This window comes from Carassius carassius, chromosome 25, assembly GCF_963082965.1.
Source record: "Carassius carassius chromosome 25, fCarCar2.1, whole genome shotgun sequence".
Taxonomy (NCBI): Eukaryota; Metazoa; Chordata; class Actinopteri; order Cypriniformes; family Cyprinidae; genus Carassius; species Carassius carassius.
The window spans coordinates 20292968-20312256 of NC_081779.1; the positions used below are offsets into that span (position 1 = coordinate 20292968).

The 19289-nt window shown below is 38.6% G+C and overlaps 2 protein-coding genes and 2 long non-coding RNA genes across 5 annotated transcripts; all 4 read right to left on the reverse strand.

Annotated features, from left to right (window-relative positions):
• Positions 1 to 10330: 10330 nt before the first annotated feature.
• On the reverse strand, positions 10331 to 11720 carry LOC132104744 (sclerostin domain-containing protein 1-like). 2 transcript variants are annotated; one of them, XM_059510297.1, is made up of 3 exons: positions 11640 to 11720; positions 11388 to 11524; positions 10331 to 10925 (listed from the first exon to the last, which is right to left on the reverse strand). In XM_059510297.1, exons 1-3 carry the CDS (start codon positions 11648 to 11650, stop codon positions 10513 to 10515), a joined length of 561 nt encoding a protein of 186 aa, XP_059366280.1. In that variant the 5' UTR covers positions 11651 to 11720; the 3' UTR covers positions 10331 to 10512. The 2 variants fall into 2 exon arrangements, with proteins under 2 accessions (XP_059366280.1, XP_059366279.1); XM_059510296.1 differs by lacking the exon at positions 11640 to 11720 and having other exon boundaries at positions 11388 to 11631.
• Positions 11721 to 13643: 1923 nt separating this feature from the next.
• On the reverse strand, positions 13644 to 14299 carry LOC132104745 (uncharacterized). The gene is made up of 2 exons (XR_009423589.1): positions 14126 to 14299; positions 13644 to 13963 (listed from the first exon to the last, which is right to left on the reverse strand). It is a non-coding gene; the product is annotated as an uncharacterized LOC132104745 (long non-coding RNA).
• A 547-nt stretch (positions 14300 to 14846) lies between these two features.
• Positions 14847 to 16462, reverse strand: LOC132104380 (uncharacterized). The gene is made up of 3 exons (XR_009423533.1): positions 16336 to 16462; positions 15729 to 15859; positions 14847 to 15489 (listed from the first exon to the last, which is right to left on the reverse strand). It is a non-coding gene; the product is annotated as an uncharacterized LOC132104380 (long non-coding RNA).
• A 478-nt stretch (positions 16463 to 16940) lies between these two features.
• Positions 16941 to 18528, reverse strand: LOC132104885 (ankyrin repeat and MYND domain-containing protein 2-like). The gene is made up of 3 exons (XM_059510402.1): positions 18351 to 18528; positions 17355 to 17569; positions 16941 to 16950 (listed from the first exon to the last, which is right to left on the reverse strand). The coding sequence occupies exons 1-3, from the start codon at positions 18375 to 18377 to the stop codon at positions 16941 to 16943; spliced, it is 252 nt and encodes an 83-aa protein (XP_059366385.1). The 5' UTR covers positions 18378 to 18528.
• Between the last annotated feature and the right edge of the window lie 761 nt (positions 18529 to 19289).

The following is a 19289-nucleotide window of genomic DNA, read 5'->3' on the forward strand; positions in this document are numbered from 1 at the left end:
ACAACCCAATTGTTAATTACGAAGAGCCGCAGGGAAATGCTTTTCCATGCGGCTCATTCTAATCCTATGGCAGGCCATTTGGGACAGGCAGCAACACTGAATCGCCTCATGACCTGTTTCTTTTGGCCGGGCATTCATGACAACGTGCGCAGGTGGTGCGCATCTTGTCCGGAATGTCAGTTGGTGAACCCACCGGCCACCCCAAAAGCGCCTTTGCGCCCTCTTCCCTTAATGCAGGTCCCCTTCGAGAGAATTGGTATGGACCTCATCGGGCCATTAGAGTGATCGGCACGAGGACATCGCTTTGCATTAGTCATAGTTGATTATGCAACGCGATATCCTGAAGCGGTGGCCCTCCGCAACATTTCCGCTAAAAGTGTTGCGGATGCCCTGTTTCGTCTTATCTCCCGGGTGGGGGTTCCAAAAGAAATCCTCACCGATCAGGGCACGGCGTTTATGTCACGTACGCTACGTGAACTGTACGGATTGTTGGGCATTAAATCGATTCGAACTAGCGTCTATCACCCACAAACCGACGGCCTGGTCGAACGGTTTAATCGCACACTTAAATCCATGATCCGTCAGTTCGTTCAGGAAGACGCCAAAAATTGGGATAGGTGGCTAGAGCCATCGTTGTTCGCTGTGCGAGAGGTCTCACAAGCCTCCTTTGAGCTTCTCTATGGACGCCAGCCCCGAGGGATGCTCGACGTACTGAGAGAAACTTGGGAGGAGGGACCATCTCAGAGCAAAAATGAAATTCAGTATGTGCTGGACTTGAGAACAAAACTCCACACATTGGGGCGGCTATCAATGGAGAATTTGTTACAAGCCCAGGACCGCCAGAGCCATCTGTATAACAGGGGAACTAGATTACGCAAATTTGCACCGGGAGAGAAAGTACTTGTATTACTCCCAACGTCGAGCTCTAAATTAATGGCTAAGTGGCAGGGACCGTTTGAGGTCGCACGACAAGTCGGAGATCTCGATTATGAGGTAATACGGTCTGATAGGAATGGATCCCGTCAGATCTATCACCTCAACCTCCTAAAAAAATGGAATGAGGCGGAATCAGTGATGTTGGCAATGGTGATTGGGGGGGAGGATGATCTCGGACCAGAGGCGAATATCAAACCACAATCTCTCACCCTGGCTCCAGGTGGAGATCACCTCTCGCCGTCCCTACTCACTGATTTAACGAAATTACAGGCAGAGTTTGCTGACGTCTTCTCGCTCCTACCGGGCCGTACTAACCTGATTCAGCACCATATTGAGACCGAGCCGGGCGTGGTAGTTCGCAGCCGGCCGTATCGCTTACCTGAGCACAAGAAAAAAGTAGTTCAGGCTGAATTAGGCGCTATGCTTGACATGGGGGTAATAGAAGAATCCTATAGTAACTGGGCGAGCCCGATAGTTTTAGTTCCGAAAACGGACGGCTCCGTCCGGTTCTGTGTGGATTACCGCAAGGTGAATGCTGGGTCGAAATTCGACGCGTATCCAATGCCTCGGGTTGACGAGTTGCTTGATCGGCTAGGCACGGCTCGTTTTTATTCGACATTGGACTTAACAAAGGGCTATTGGCAGATCCCCTTGTCTCCATTATCCAGAGAAAAGACAGCTTTCACAACGCCGTTTGGATTACACCAGTTTGTTACCCTTCCGTTTGGCTTGTTCAGGGCAACAGCTACCTTTCAGCGCCTCATGGATAAGATTCTGCGGCCCCATGCTGCATATGCGGCTGCCTACCTGGATGATATCATTATATTTAGTAATGATTGGCAGTGGCATATGCAGCATCTGAGGGCTGTCCTGAGGTCGCTGAGGGGAGCGGGGCTCACGGGCAACCCAAAGAAGTGTGCGATTGGGCGTGTGGAAGTAAGGTATCTGGGCTTCCACTTGGGGCATGGACAGGTGCGTCCCCAAATTGATAAGACAGCCTCTATTGCGACCTGCCCACGTCCCAAGACCAAAAAGGAGGTAAGGCAGTTCTTGGGGCTGGCGGGATATTATAGACGGTTTATTCCTAATTATTTGGACCTCACCAGCCCTTTGACTGACCTTACTAAAAAGGAGGTGCCAGATACGGTCCAGTGGACGGAGCCGTGTCAGCAGGCCTTTACCCAGGTCAAGGCTGCTCTGTGTGGTGGGCTGTTGTTACACTCTCCTGATTTTTCTCTCCCTTTTCTGTTGCAGACAGACGCGTCGGACAGGGGGCTGGGGGCAGTCCTGTCCCTGGAGATAGAAGGGGAGGAACGGCCGGTGCTGTACATTAGCCGGAAGCTCTCGAAGAGAGAGGCTAAGTACAGCACCATAGAGAAAGAGTGCCTTGCCATCAGATGGGCCGTCCTCACCCTCCGCTATTATCTCCTGGGACGGGAGTTCACCCTTACCGGAAGGAGTAAACCGAAAGTGTTGTGTGAACGTGTCAGAGTAAAAGTCACCATTTGGTGTTTGTGAAGTTTCAGTTATTTTAAGTTAATAAATACGTCAGCAGTCCAGCCGACCCCTTTGTCCTCTTCCTTTCCACCCACGAACATACTACAATTATCTATTTACCTTTTAATGGAATCTGTTTTGAAATGATTATACTAAGTACACCAAACCCGTAGACCAGTTTTTACAAAGTAAACTATCAGGCATGTGTCCAATTCTAGAACAGTCTGTCTTCAAAATTAACATTTTGAGAGAAAAGTAATGATTAACCATGCATGAAAAAATGCTAAAGATATCAACTGATAATGTATATGATATATTTGTCCATGAAAAAGAAGAAGAGAGAAAATTATGAGAAAGAAAAGAGAGAAGAAAGATGAAAAGAGTCCTGGAAGCTCTCTTGCTGCAGATGTTGGCCTAGTCCGGCCCACCCACATTGGCCCCAGTGATCTTTAATGGCAATCATGATGTTACAAGAGCTCAGGCCAGAAGACGAGGAAAAAGCTTATCATCACTGATGCAACAAAGTGTAACGTGAACACACACACACACACTCATGCTGTATATAGGTGCATCCATATCCTAAACCAACAAACGGAAACAATACACAAACACACTCAGGAAAAAGTTAAGCTTTTTGCATGGGCAAAACTAGAAGAGCCATGAATTTTAAATTAAACAAGCATTACATTTTAAGGTTATAGAAGGTTATTAGGACCCAAAGTAGAGTGCATGGCATAATTATGCAAATATAGTACAAAATCTTTTGCATTTCGTTAACATTAACGTGGCATTTTAAGTCAGATGCATGGCAAAGGTAAATGAAAGTGACATTCAGCCAAGTATGGTGACCCATACTCAGAATTCATGCTCTGCATTTGACCCATCCAAAGTGCACACACACAGCAGTGAACACACATCCGGACCAGTGGGCAGCCATTTATGCTGCAGCACCCAGGGAGCAGTTGGGGGTTCAGTGCCTTGCTCAAGGGCACCTCAGTTATGGTAGTGCCGGCCTGAGTAAAACTCTCTAACCACTAGGCCACGACTTCCATGTATAAGTAGTTTACACAAATATAAAAAATATATAATTAAAACTATATTAATATTACAAAATATTCAAGAAAATGCTTCACTATGAGGACTGTTTAAGGAGTCATGCTGAAACTTGCATAATTGCATTATTAGTAAAGTAAAAGTCCAGCCTGTACAATATTTACATGGGTGGTCAAGTTTACCAGTTTATTTATTCTTTTTCTTTGTCTCAACTAAAATGTCTGCAGTATGCTGTGGTATTTAAAAATCAAAACAACAAACTTTGGATGTCCTGCTTTGTCATTATGTCCCAAATTTGTAATTTCCAAAATATAACAACTTTTAAATTTCACTCTCTGGGAATTACCACAGGAATGATTACAAAGCCTCAGAGCCATGAAGAAAATACGACATAAATGTTTTTAAAAGTTCATAAAAGTTTTCCATACTGGGAGATTTTGCTTTGCTTATTTCTGCAATGATTTTTTGGGTAAAAATAAATAAATAAATAATTCTAATCGTAATAATAAATAATCCGAACCATGATGCAGGGTTATTATGTCCAATTCTGCGACCACAGCAAAGCGTCTGATATTCATTTGTTAACAGCTATGAGCGGCTTATAAATCCTACTCTGGTGCCTTTCTTGGATCTTCACAAATGTTCCAGGGATGGCGTTTTCACTGCCAGCTGAAAGAAATACACAGCACCACCTCAAAATAGTCTCAAAGGAAAGCAATATATTCATGTGTCATTTTCTTTTCCCAGAAAAATTACTGCCAACTGTCATACACACTGCGTTCTGTATATCCCTCAATACTACTGCCAGCTGCCATAAACTCCAAGTCATATTTCTCAAATGAAGTGACAGAACCAACACGTCTTTTAATGATGGAAAAATACACCATTTTGCCTAAATCTAGGCATCGAAGGAACTGATCATCAACTCTGCATTAATAACAAGGATTAAGTGTGTGCACAGTCTCTGCTGTCATGAAGATGATGAATGAAACAGAAATAGCAGCTGGGGAGAGAGTACACTGATTATAGTGCCAGGTAGTACTAATATAAGGCTTAAAAGGTTAAAGACATAAGAAGCCTTAGTTGTAAGGTACAGAAATTATGATTTTTCTAAGTGCACGTGTTAACACAGGCAAAAAAGAAATAGGCCTACATCTGGGGTGTCTAGTAAAAAGAACTGCAGTAAATATTAGCTACACAAATATGCATTTTATTATATTATTAGGAGTTATTATTATTCTTAAAGCAATATAAAAGTTTGGAAATTGAATATATCTGATGATTTGACTTTGTGGTTTTCATAAATAGCAGGCTATTGTGAAATATATTAGTTGCTTCATCTTGCTTGTTGATGGTTGAGGTAAATGTTGTTAAACCCCAAAAACGTTTTAAACATCAAATGTAACATAAATGTATATCAGACTAAAAGAATCCAAACCCAAAAAGAGGGAACTTTGCCAAGTCCACAAAGGAAGAGAGTGAAAGTGCTCACCAAACGAATATGTGGTTGATCTAACTTTATAGTCCTACCTGTGTATAATAGCTTCCACTTAGAAAAAAGTCATATTATTATTAACCCTGAAGTCCTCTAAGAAGTTTGCAAAGGGACAGTTAGTTACTCTAACCTAATTGTGATTTATCTGATTAATTAGTATGTCATATAATTAAAATGTTTATTGATTTATAGCCCTATAAATTACTAAATAAATCAGGGGAAAGGGGGGTTTTGGTCTGTTGTATGAAGCGGCTTTCAAAAAAAATCTGAGATATGCATAGGACACAACCATTAAGATTAATTGTTTAATATGTCACACAGCTCAGACATTAGCATTCAGCAGGTTTGTTCTTATCCTCTCGGCTGAGACATGTCTGTGAAAATATAAACAGATCAAACAATGAAAAGAGCAGGAAAAACACAGTGGAATGTAGCATCATCGCATGCCAAATTAAATAAAATCACTGTACACTAAATCTTTAGTTCATGTTGTACTTTCCTTAACAAGCTTACCTGTTTTGCCATATTAGCCATTACTTTGCCAAACAGCGTACAGTATTTCTAAGACCAGTCCAGTCTCCAGTTCATTGTTTACTCAGATTTCGCATCTCAGTGCTTAACATTCCAACTGTCATTTTTACTTCATTCTGTTTCTGCTCCTACAAAGCCAAATTCAAAAACAGTAACAGTTTCATAATTGGATGTATTAACATAGGAACCAGGGGCCCCAGAAACACTGAGGGTCTTTGTTTTACACAAGATGGGCTGTAGCTGAAGGATGAAACCATCTCTCAGGAGCATCTTGGTTGAATGAGAAACAGGTGTGATGGCGTTCGGACGCTTTTCCTCTCATGTCTGTGAATGGATGGGCTAAGCTGCATCAGCTGCTCTTAAATATGATACAATGCAAGCAACATTCACTGCGTTGACCTCTGCATGAAAAGCTCTGCAGATAGTGGTGCAAGTGTGATGTTACAAGGCTGCTATGGTTACACAAATGTGGGAAGTATAAGTAAACACTGAACAGAAAAAAAGTCTTGACAATGGCCTTGAGACATCTAAGAAAATGTGTGATCTAAAAAGACATGAGGCAAAATAATCAACCAACTTAGGTAAAGACCTGTCATTGCAACTCATAGCTGTGGGCTATGCTGTAGCTTTTAATGTTGCTTGTGCGTGTTGTATATGTGGTTGTCTTATTCAGCCCAGTTCTACAGCAGATTTCCTTACTTTCACACACAGTACAAACTGACACTTTATTGGAGCTCTTGTTTGGATTTTACCAGGCTAGTTAAAAAGGATTAGTATTGTAAGTGAACTTTCCTCCCTGAGATCCTGCCTGGCCCTCTTCCTGGTTATAACTAGGGAGTTTATCATGATTAATTGTGCATCATTACTCTGAGAATTGTTACCACATGCATAGAGCCAGAGCTGAGAGGAAGAGTCAAATATACCTTCATTAGCCATTTCACAGGTGTGCTCTGCTGGGTTAAATCATGAAAACATCAGCCTTGTGAGTTTTTATTCTCACACACTATTTTGAATTTAACAAAAGGCAAAGTGAAATTACCAAATATAGTGCACCTTAAAATGTTTCATGGATAATCCATGATTTTCAGCTTCTTCACTTTTACATTCAAAATATACTACAGACCACATGCTCAAGTCCATGTACAACATTTCCCGGAATTCACTGTTGCATGAATAAATAATGCGGATTGAGGCATGATTCATTTCAAGAACAATAACTATAACGATAACTATAACAAGTTTTAATATATTTAATTATATTTTATGAGAATAGTGAAGTCAAATTTCTCCAAATCTTTTGTGATGAAGAAATAAACTCATCTACGTCTTGGATGACCAAAATTTTTTTTGGGTGAACTATATTCCTTTAAAGAGCTCAAGCATTTAATGCAGCAGACAGACCGCATTACTGCAATGCATGCTCAAAATAATCAGAACATTATTGTGTTTAGACAAACATTATTCAGTTCAAATACTGATTTAACTCATCAGCTGTAAAATATACTATATGCTCAATTTAGTAGTTACATTTTTTGTCCAGCTATATATTCTGTTTAACTAACTTCCATTTCAAGTAGAACCCACATAAACATTTTACACCAGCACTGACACTTAAATTTGGTTTTAGATTTTTTTTTTTTTTTTTTTTTGCAGTAAAGTTATGTGAGGTTGCTGTGTTGTTTATGGTAATGGTCCAAACCGTAGGTGAGGTGGAGTTATGGTACAGTAGGCTATTTTGGCACATTGTACTGTGTTGACAGAATTAGCTATACTTCACTTGCTGCAGGAATTAGCTAAAGTTAAGCGCTGCTCAGGCCTGTATATGGTATATTATTCTAAATGTATGTTTTAAACAATGACAATTGAGGCCTGACAGTTGTTGTGAAATGATGCACAGCAATATAAAACTATAGCGAGTGATGAAGCTTTTTGTAAATTACCAAGATTTAGTTGCTGTTTTTTCTTAAACTTTGAATGAAATAAACAGTTGAATTATGAGAACTATAAGATTTGTTTTGTGCATCAAGGGTAAATACAGAATGATAGAAAGAAAGATTTATGCATCATCCATACTTGTATTTTATATGTCAGTGTGTCATCATGTACATTTATGGGATTTTCAATGTCCACTAATCACAGGATACAGATAAATGTGATTGTTAAATAGCATGGTGTTATTTAAAATACCCAGAATTGGGTTTCTCTAACTGTGGTTATGTAAATATATAAATAAAATCACTTAAGGGTTAGACGCAAAAAGGAAAATTTGGTCATCTTTACTCACACTCATGTTGTTTTAAACCTGGACGAATTTCTCTCCTCTGTTGAACACAAAAGTCATTTTATGAAAGTCAATGGGAATCAGCAACTGTTTCGTTACAGACATTCTTTCAAATATCTTCTTTTGTGTTCAAAAGAAGAAAGAAATACAGCTTTGGATCAACATAAGGGTGAGTAAATGCTGACATTCCTTTTTGAGTAAACTATCTCCTTACTAAAAAAGATACAAATATTGTAAAATATTTGTTTACCTGCATATGTGATGTGACCATTAACTGACATCAGAGAACCATAAACATGAAAATGTGCTTTAGGTCAAATGAGATTGGCGTAAAAAATAGTGTTGCAATCCCTGCTATAGTCAACAGAATATGTATCAAAAAACAGTAACAGAAACTGGTTGTACAGGAAAATGTGTGTAGATACTGTGATCCAAGTTTCTGCCGAAGTAATTCATTCTGATCATTACACTCAAAGCAAAACAAACAGTTCTACTTGTGAATGTGAATTCACCCCAACATACATACATACATGTGTGTGTGTGTGTGTGTGTGTGTGTTTTGACCTAGTAATGTTAAAACAAAGTGTCTCAACATGATCTGAACGGCAGACTTCTCTCTTAAACCCCAAACTCACGTTCATCTGCTTCTGTTTTCATATTGAAAAATCCAATCAACAAACCAAGTCTCTACTCTATATGCAACTTTACAGACTAACCTTGCAAACTTTGGCAAAACCAATGAAGTGTGTTCTGAGCTAATAATCCTGAGGAAACAAATAACACATTACCAAGGCAAAGTGTGTGTTTGAATATCACAGTATGTTGGGAGTATGCTGAGTTTTGTGCGTCAGAGCAACCCTCTCTTTATAGGGAATGTATTTGGCAATTGAGCTTATAAATAACAGCAGGTGGTCCTTGCATCTCAAACTCTCTGGGGGCGAATCTGTTGTCAGGATTAATTATAGAGATGGAGAATCAGTACAGACAAAAGCACCCGTTTCTGACTGCACCTGTCAACACACCAGAGACATCTGACAGAAGTCTTCCGTTAAACACATGATATTACCTGCCTTCGTTTCTCAACCTTATTTTGTCTCAGGCAACACACCCAAGACCGCCCATAGTCTGTTTGCTGACCTTCTGATACATCTCGCATACAAAACTGGAAAGTATTTTCCTGATTACTCAAATTTTGTTTCATACTTCTTTTTATTGCTGTTTTTACAGGATCCACAAAGTATCTCATCCTCCAGTGACTTGCAGTGTAACCTGTGCAGTGTCACCTTCCTCTGGATTCCTGGATTCATAACACGATGAATCTGATTCATAATTTGGGAATATAACCTCATGCATGGCAACATGACTTTCAGAATGGCAGAATGAAAGGATATGGGATACAATGAAGCCGCTTTAACATGTTGCTGCCAAAAAGTAGCTGATGTGCCTGCAGGTGAGGGCAGCCCTTCACAACAATGCAGCGTAGAGTTACGAACACAGTGAGAAAGAACTCGCTTTTTAAACTAATTTCTCATTTGTTACATAGTTTCTGTCGGTCTGTGAAATTCTACAACCTGCCTTTAGCTACGGTAACAACGTAAACAAAATGATACACACCAGCATATGTAAACTACTTAATTTATTGTATAAATGTGTATTTAACTATGCAAATGTCAACTTGGAAGAATATTCATAAAACAACAATAAAATAAAAATAGAAAACGTAATTTTATTAAAAAACCACTACATATAAAATGCAAAGATTTACATAGCTGCAGTAATGAGTCATTTTTTAAAGGGACAGTTCACCTAAAAAGAAAATTGTCATTATTTACATTAGCCACATTCTTTAAAATATATTATGTTCAACAGAAGAAAGAAATTCATACAGGTTTAGAACAACTTGAGGGTGAGTAAATGATAGCAATTTCACTTTTGCGCGAACTATCCCTTAACTTTCATCTTTCATTCGTAATAGGATACATAATTGCTTTATGTAATAAGGTTATTAATACTTAAGAGATAATGCATGGCTAGTTGTGCATTAAACAATTTTAATGCATGATGTGGAAGCCAAGATCCCGGTTGCTAGCCATGCATTATCCCACTTACACTATGGTCATTTGCCAGCACTGACAAGTTAAAGCTGTTAATGATGTTTGCAGTGCCATATTTAACCAGATGGGTAAAAATAATGGTTATTTTTGTCAGTTACAGTTGTTAGCTCTAGCATTCTGCCCGCTTCAAATAAGACACAGAGGTAAGACCACATCTATTTGAATGAATTATAGCATTTATTTGAATTAATTATCGATAGAGAGAGATGACAGTTGTGTTTGTCTGTCTGCAAATTATGTGTGTTTGTGTGCATCAATTAAAGCAGCGCATTAATATAGAACTGTGATTAAACTGACTTGGAACTACCTGTGCATTAAACGGTTTTAATGCATACCTGCCAGCCAATCAGAATTGAGTATTCAGACAGACCAAGGTATAAAAACATTAACCATATTACACTCAAAAGGTGCACAGTGCACACACACACAGTCATAAAATAATCTACATCTGAACATATAAAGAAAAACAGCTGTAGGCCTACATCTCATTGCAGTCCAAGTCAGTGTCATTGTAGTTCAAAGTCACTTTCCTTCCATGAGTAGGGCTGTGTTGGTCAAATCTGCACCAGTATGGCTCACCCTCAATAAATGAGAGGCTCTCGTATCTACTCATTTTTAGGATCAAGCTTGGAGTTTTTATTTTTGCTTTTTTTCTTCTTGGGGTTCTGCAGTGGTTGATCCTTTGAGGGACTCTGAGGCGCATGAGAGGACTCGTTGTTTTGGCGCGTGTATCTCTTGCAGGTGCAGGATGTAACGGCGGTGATCTTGTAGGTGCGTGTGCTGCCGTCCTGGCACTGGAGTTTAATGCGCTGGAAGCGGGTGCGTTCAGTGACACAGCGCCACTCCTGGGCGTCCCGTCTGCTCCAGTAGTGCCCTCCACCGATCCAGTTGGGCAGCAGGTGGGTGGGTAGACATTCTCCAGCACACACCAACTCCTTCATGGGATTCAGGCTGGTGCACTGGCCATCAGATATATATTTAGTGGACCTCAGCTCCCTGCAACCAACCTGGTGCTGTTCTGCAAAATTAAATGTCATGCTTTAAAAATCAGTGAATGGAAAAGGAATTGTATGATACACAATACTTGGACTAATACAATAGCCTGAAAGACTTAAATAGTTTTAAAATTTTTAAATTTAAAGGTTAAACAAACATAGACAGACAGACAGATAGACGGATAGACAGATAGATAGATAGATAGATAGATAGATAGATAGATAGATAGATAGATAGATAGATAGATAGATAGATAGATAGATAGATAGATAGATAGATAGATAGATAGATAGATAGATAGATAGATAGATCGATAGACATGTTGAAAATAGGCTATCACTTAACCTAAAGCAAAATATGACTGGAGTTATAAAATTATGTAAATGATTGCGAACAACTGTATAGATTTGTAAATTGTAATATTTCAATATATATGAATCCTACAAAACACACGAGTAAACACGTAGGCTATATAAACACGTACCGGTTTGGTCTCGGCTATCCGTTCGTCTTCCTCCGCTGTGCGCTCGATTTAAGGAGGCATTATTTGGAGTCTGATGAGATGATGCGACCATGTGCCCATTAAACTCTTCATTGGCGTCATTTTTGAAAGCATGACAGCTTTTTATCAGAAAACAGAGCAGAAAGAGCAGCTGGTATTCACATGTGTTGAGGGGCATTGCAAAAGAGTTCTGTTTGGTGTCTCTTTGAAAACTCAGAGAATGATCATACCTACCTGTTTCTCATCCATGTTTATATACCCGCCCATTCTTGAACAGCAGCAGTGAGTGGAATGCTGAAGTGTGCTGGAAATGGGCGTGTCCTCGCGATGTAGTACACGCCCACCTATAGTAACCGTATTCTGCACACATGGAAAATGTGCGCTAATCGTCGCAGAAACATGACATGAAATTATTTTAAGTAAATCGGACAAAAAAAAAAACAACAACAAAAAAACATTATAAATATTGTATCCAGACGATTATATTTATTAACTGTAATATTTATGATTATGAAATACAATAAAAATACGTTATTAAAATACATTTGGTCTAAAACTATAACACTAAAAGAAGAAACAGTAAATACCAAAACGCCCTTTTTGTGAAAAATAAGTTTTTTAATTTATTTTACTCTGATTCTGTTCAGTCTGATTTACTTTTAACTGTTACTTTCATTCTAACATAATCATATTACATGTTATATGAAGTCAAAATAATAATGATAATAGTTATTATTATTATTATTATTATTATTAATAAATAGACTTTATATCACATTAATATGAATATATATATATATATATATATATATATATATATATATATATATTACAACTCATCTTTTATTGTTATTGTAGTGCTGGTGTTAGAAAAGTAGAAAACATCTATTGTGTAGCTCAGTTGATACATGTAAGCGAACACTGCATTGCAACACTCTCAAACAGAGAGACGCTGTGCTGAGGATGTTGCGCTCTCAGATGTAAACAAGTTTTCAAGCGCATTTAGATCCTCTACATGTGAACCTGGTGCATTGAGCTCTAGTGAGTGCTGTGAAGTACGGCATGCATGACAAAACCCATGAAACAGGATAGCCCTGGATTATTTTACCCCAAAATTATCCAAACAGGTGCCTCCGATGAGCTCACCAAATGAATGTGCATAACACAAACGACATGGAGGAAACACAAAAGCCCAATGCTCGCTTTCTTCCACCGAAAACGTGTTCCTTAAAAGTGTCTAGTTTCACTCTCTCCTCAGGCATTTACGATAAATTCATTCCGCTTGCCCCCAGGTAGGCTACACTTCTTTGATTCGGACGAAAAAACACTTAAATATCGTGCTTTTTTTCTTTTTTTTTTTAAAGAAAAATATATATATATTTCAAAAGCCTCTGCTTTCAAAATGATCTCTTATTACCTAAAAAGCACTGTTAGTCATATTGGTAAAGGGGGGGGGGGGGGGGTTATTGGGATCACTGAATATGCAACCTCAGGGCTTGAAAGAGGAATATCAAAGGCCTGCGATACGATGCGGCATTCGCTAATTTCTGCATCTCAAAAACCGGATATTTGAGATAGTTCTTTCATGCACCTGTAATGACCGTGACATGCTCATAGATGGAGACAGGACAGGGATGAATCTCAGGGCAAACAGAGAGGTTACGGCACTGAGTTATGAGTATACTGACATGCGACGTGACAACTGTGTGCTAAATAGACCCTCGTTTGGCCCACAGGGTGAGATAGTCCCCTGAGATGAGGGGATGTGGAGACTGGGAACAAAGCGCTAAGGAACAGACAGAGCCGTCTATAGAATTCTGAGCGAGTGCCTTAGGATGTGTGCAACAGGACCAAGTGTGGGAAAGTCCACGGAGGAGATCCATGCTCTCTCAAAACTCATCGTGTACTGCAGTTACGCCACTGCAGATTAAACTGGACATTTTTCTAACATATTTTGAGAATATGTTAATAGTATATTCTGATTGATGATTATGATGATGATGCAAATTTATTTAAAAATGTTTCATTTTTGTTTCATTAGGTGATCATTATTGAAATCTAATTTTTTATAGATGTTTATGTTGTTATAAACACGGTGATTCTACTAAATGAAGTATGTAATACATTCTAAGAAGTAAATAGTTTACATCCTGCTGATGCTAAAATTGAGCTCACTCTTGACCTTCAGAGGATGGAAGCTGCCCTCTAGTGGAAAACTACTGAATTAAAATATATGCATTACAAGGCTATATTTCTTTATTTGATCAGTTTAGATAAAAATAAGCCTTCGTTATGAGCTATTTTAGAGGATCTACTTGAAAAGCAAATTATGTTGGAAATAAGAAGCAGAATTTAAAAATCTGATGTTATGAAACAAGCAAAAATAGAAACAAAAGGGTGAAAATCTCAAAAACACTTAAAGGAATGGTTTACCCCAAAATGAAAATTTGCTGAATATTTACTCAGCTTCTGGTCATCCAAGATGTAGATGAATTTGGTTCTTCATTGAAACAGATTTGGATAAATTTAGCACTACATCATTTGCTCATCAGTGGATCCTCTGCAGTGAATGGGTGCCGTTGGAATGAGATTTCAAACAGCTGATAAAAACATCACAATAATCCACAAGTACTCTGCATGATTCCAGTCCATCAGTAAATTAATTGTGAAGCAAAAAGCTTTGTGTTTGTAAGAAACAAATCTATCATTATATTTTTAACTACAGTCTATAATCCCTAATAATGCTTTCTCCAGTGAAAAACTTCATCCCCTTTTGTCCTTTCACATAAAAATCCACCTATTTATTTGTTTAGAACTATTTTAGTTTAGTTTTCACTTGTAAACGGTGCTTGATCATTACTTATGTCTCTCCTGATTCAGATGAGATGACTTTTTCATTGGAGAAAGCAATATTATGGATAGAGGACTCGTATTTTAACCCAGAAACAGTCATTGGAGTTTTTACAAACATATCTTTTCACTTCACAAAATGGATTGAATTGATGGATTGGAGTTGTGGATTATTTGTGAATTGTTTCATCAGCTGTTTTTCGAGTTTTTTGACCAGAGCCAATTGAATGAAAGCTACAAATAAAAAAGAATATTCAGTATTCAGTGAATAAAAAAATATCAGTAAACAATTTATTTGTTTATTACTTTATTTTAGTGAGCAGAGTTAGGGCTAAATTATTTTTAACCAATGTTTTTAAAAATAAGATCTATTCTCTCTGACTTTGCAAATCTCAGAGTATTGCGTGAGTGGACTCTCTTCTCGTTCTGTTCCCGCTTTAGTCTGCAGAGATATGCAAAATGGACAAAATTGATGTTCCTTGTTTTTTTAATAAACCCATAACCTAAAATAGTGGAGAAAATGATATATATGGTACGTAAAAAAAAAAAAAAAAACAGAGCTCGTGGTCTGCCAGTATGTACCTCCCCCCAGGGCAAAAATATGAAACTCTGCCTTTAGCTGTTTGGACTCTTTTGGGACGGCACCCATTCACTGCAGATGATCCACTGGTGAGCAATTGATGTAATGCTACATTTCTTTAAATTGGTTCACATGAAGAAACAAAATCTACATCACAAATGGCCTGAGAGTGAGTAAATTTTCAGCAAATTTGATTTTTTTGGGTAAATGATTCCTTTAAAGTGGAAGAGAAAAATCTCAAAGCTTTTCTCTATGTCAACAGTTGCCCACAGTCAAAATAGGATGTCCATTGGTTAGAAGTTTGTCATGTTCTCTACATATCCAGTTTTCTGTGTGCTACTTACACAGCTTAGAATAAGTATACAATCCAACACTTCTGTATCATGGTTTACAGTTTTCTATAAAATGCAGAGCACCAATCACAGCACAGCACGCTGAGGCTGAACTGTATTCCCAGTGGAATTCAAATGTACAAAGAAAAAAACTACCAAAATTTTTCTGTTTCTCAGTCCTTTCCAGCGTGAGGAGGATCTTCACAGGCCTCGGAGGTTTCACAGTAGTCATCAGAAAGACTGTGCTGAAGTGCACACTCTGACAACCCCAGACAAAGAGCCAGCATGGAGCCGGCGGCGTTCACTACATCACTGTCATCAGCTGAGAGGAAACAGAAAGCACAGATGAAATAAGCTTCATACTTCACTTTTGAAACTCTTATAACGTAAAATAAAATGACAAAGAACAAAGCTTCTGTTGTATTGACCTTGGTTTTATCATCAGTCCTTAGTCCTTCACTGTCATGACCAAATCCACTGATAAGATCCAGTAAGATCTAACTCAAGCAAATCAAGCATTCCGTAACTAACCAATGACTTGCTAATATGCTAACACTTTACCATTGCTAGAGAGTTCCCTCTGTTTGGGTTGGCGGTTGAGTTGAGCATCTCTCTGTGGCACAGGGGTTTTTGCACTGCCTCTTATGGGTGAACCAGTGCAGCCTCTGACACGTCTTCCCACAGTAGACCACCTGCAAAGAGATGAGAGCATTATGGGAAAACAGTGTTTCAGCAACATGTGAAACTCCAACATAATGAGAAAAGAGCTTACTTAACAATACAAAACAATTATCCTCATATAATGTAACTCAACAGTGCATTTTAAATTCACTTTTGAAGCTACAGATATCTTTTAATTTTAATTGCACTGCATTTCTGACATCAAAAGAAAAATTGGATTAGGTTGGTATAGCCAAATTATCAATGATCTGGGCTTCTTAATTTAAATGCTATAGGTACAGGATGTGGAAAGTTATGTGCCTGAAGAGAAACCACATACTAAATAGCAACTTAAAATCATTAGTATACCTTGTAGATGGTCAGTATGCGTGATTAACTGTAAAAAATTGTAAGTTTGGCTTCAAAATGATAAAAAATGTCAATATTAACTGAATAAATTGTTGATGGCAAGTCATGATTATTTAAGGAAAGAGGAAGCACATTATACCATTTTACAGAAGAAGCACTTCTTGTCAGCACCCCTCTCTCCACATGTAGCACAGTACTCCATGTCCATAAGCACCATCTGGCCCGTCAATGCCTGGGTCAGAACTGAGAAAGCTGTGGGGTCGTTCCCCTGGAAACAAGAGTGAGATGTTAACAATGAGTTCGCACATTTTTTACCATTTGCCATCAGTCAGCAAGCTATGAACATTTTCACTACCATTCAAATGTTTGGTTTAGTGTGAACAAAAATTTGTAAAATAAATTAATACTGTGAAATAATATTATAAATATTCTAAATAACTGTTTTTGATTTGAATATTTTGTAAAATGTAATTTATTCCTGTGTTGAAAATTCAGCTTTGCAACACAGATTAAAAAAATATACAGATTAAAAGTTTTTTTTTATTGTATGTTAGAAAAGTGTACTGACAATTTCCACGGGTGCTATAATTTGGACCAGCTGTTGCAGCAGGGTTGCCTCACAATAGGGAAACTTCTGGATACAATCGTGGATGAATTTCTCCTGGTAATGAGGGAAGCCATCACCGTCTCTTCCTTTCAGAAGGCTTGGGCAAAAGTAAAATATATGTTTCTGTGACTCCATTTTCAAGACTCTCTAAGATGAAAGAATGAAATAGTCAATAGTCAAATGATAGTGAAGTGAAATTGACATTCTGCCAAGTATGGTGACCCATACTCAGAATTTGTGCTCTGCATTTAACCCATCCGAAATGCACACACACAGAGCAGTGAACACACACACACACTGTGAGCACACACCCGGAGCAGTGGGCAGCCATTTATGCTGCGGCGCCCGGGGAGCAGTTGGGGGTTCGGTGCCTTGCTCAAGGGCACCTAAGTCATGGTATTGAAGGTGGAGAGAGAACTGTACATGCACTCCCCCCACCCACAATTCCTGCCGGCCCGGAACTCGAACTCACAACCTTTCGATTGCGAGTCCGACTCTCTAAACATTAGGCCACGACTTCCCTTAATGAAGTGAAATGAAAATGAAGCCACCTCATCAACAGGACATCCAGGTTGTCATCCCGTTCCTGCAGAAAGGCCAGACACTTCTGCAGCACGGAGCTGATGTAGTGCACCTTCATGGCCTGAACCTCATTCATGTCCTGCTGTTTCACACACTGCTCACAGAGCAGATCCAGCACACGGTAGCTCTTCTCCAGGGCCACCACATCTACCAATAAGGGGTCCTCCTTCACCAGCATCACCATCTGAAAAAGCATGATGGAAAAATGTGCCCCAAAAAATGAGAAGTGAATATAATATAGCAGAGACACTAGCTGGATGTGAGACAGCTGTGATAGCGTCCACAGGTGCCCTCCCAGATCTGCCACAAAGCACAGACTCAAGTCTATACTAGAGCAACTGTGTATTATATTACTAACACAAACCTTTGGTGTGACACTCACAGGCCTGGATCTTGAAAATACAATTTCTGATTATTAGAAAAAGGCCTAATATTACCTATTTTGATGATGCTGCATTCAAAAATATCCATAAAAATCTCTCATCTCTCAAAGTGTTAACATTTTGGCACAATTTCTGGAATCAGTACCCCAAAATCAGTAAGAAACAAGTATGAATTTCTTTCAGCAAATATGATGCTGGGCTGTGTTATTTATGCATTTCATTGCAATGTCATATGCAAACGTTATTCAATTTTTCATATAGTATGCAATACTAGGGAAGGTTGTTTATCAGAGCTGTAGTTATAACAGATATTCAGAATACCAAGCTTGTGTTGAAATGCAGCCCATGTTTTTTCTCTGTAATATCACACGGATATATTTAGATGGAATAAAAGCGGGAGGGGTGTTGGTTAATGCAAACTGATGCTTCCTCCAGTCATGTGACCTTGTATGGTATTCTTATGGGCCCGTGTTATAAAAGCATAGGTTGCTGGGCTTCACTAACATTGTTTGGTTTGTGTGAGCATGGTGCTTTACTGCCGCTTGAAATCTGAGTTAAATAAACACACTTGGCAGTTCTTACCTTGACAGGATTGAGGTTAGTAGTCATGATGATTTTGTGTAGGGGTCCTGCTAGTTTGTGGGGTAGTTTAGGTTCTCTCTCTGAGCCCTGGGGTCTGGTGTAATATTCAAGCCTCGCACGAGAAAAGAAATTGTTGATGACTGTAACACAGTCATGCTGACCTGCACAGGGCAGAAAGAGAAAGAGAAAGAGAAAGAGAAAGAGAAAGAGAAAGAGAAAGAGAAAGAGAAAGAGAAAGAGAAAGAGGTTAGTAATTTATTAATTAGTAAGTAGTTAGTGTGCATATGTATACGAATCACTTGCCCACAAAAGCAGCCATCTGAGCAGCAGTTCGTCCTACAGAGTTGACTAGATCTGTCTCTGCTCCAGCATCTAAGATCATCTCCGTTATTTCAGCATTACCTGTGGGAATAAAAGTGACAGTAAAGACATTTCTTATATTAACATTACAAAATATTTATATTTTCAAATAAATGCTGTTCTTTCAAAGAATCCTGAAAAAATGTATCATGTTTTCCGCAGAATGATTAAACAGAACAACCATTTTCAGCATTTATTAGGATGGGATTTAGGCAATAATGAGATTAAACTTTCCTCATGAAAACAACAATGCTTCAGTCACATTGTTGTGATTAAGAGCATAATCATAGCAACTATAATCGTCATAAAATATGTGACATATGCAAATTGTAATCACAATAAACAGCCATGTGAACATCTTACTGTGATTAATTCCTTACTCGGATTATTGGAAATAATCACATTATTGGTGCACATGTAAATGTAGTGACTGATAATAAAAAGTAATGTTTCATTAGCAGCAAACCAACATATTAGAATTATTTCTGAAGGTGAATGTGACACTGAAGCAGGCACGTGCACACATAGAAATGAAAGGGGGCTTGAGCACCTGCCCTTTTTATTCCTGGAGAGAAAGTG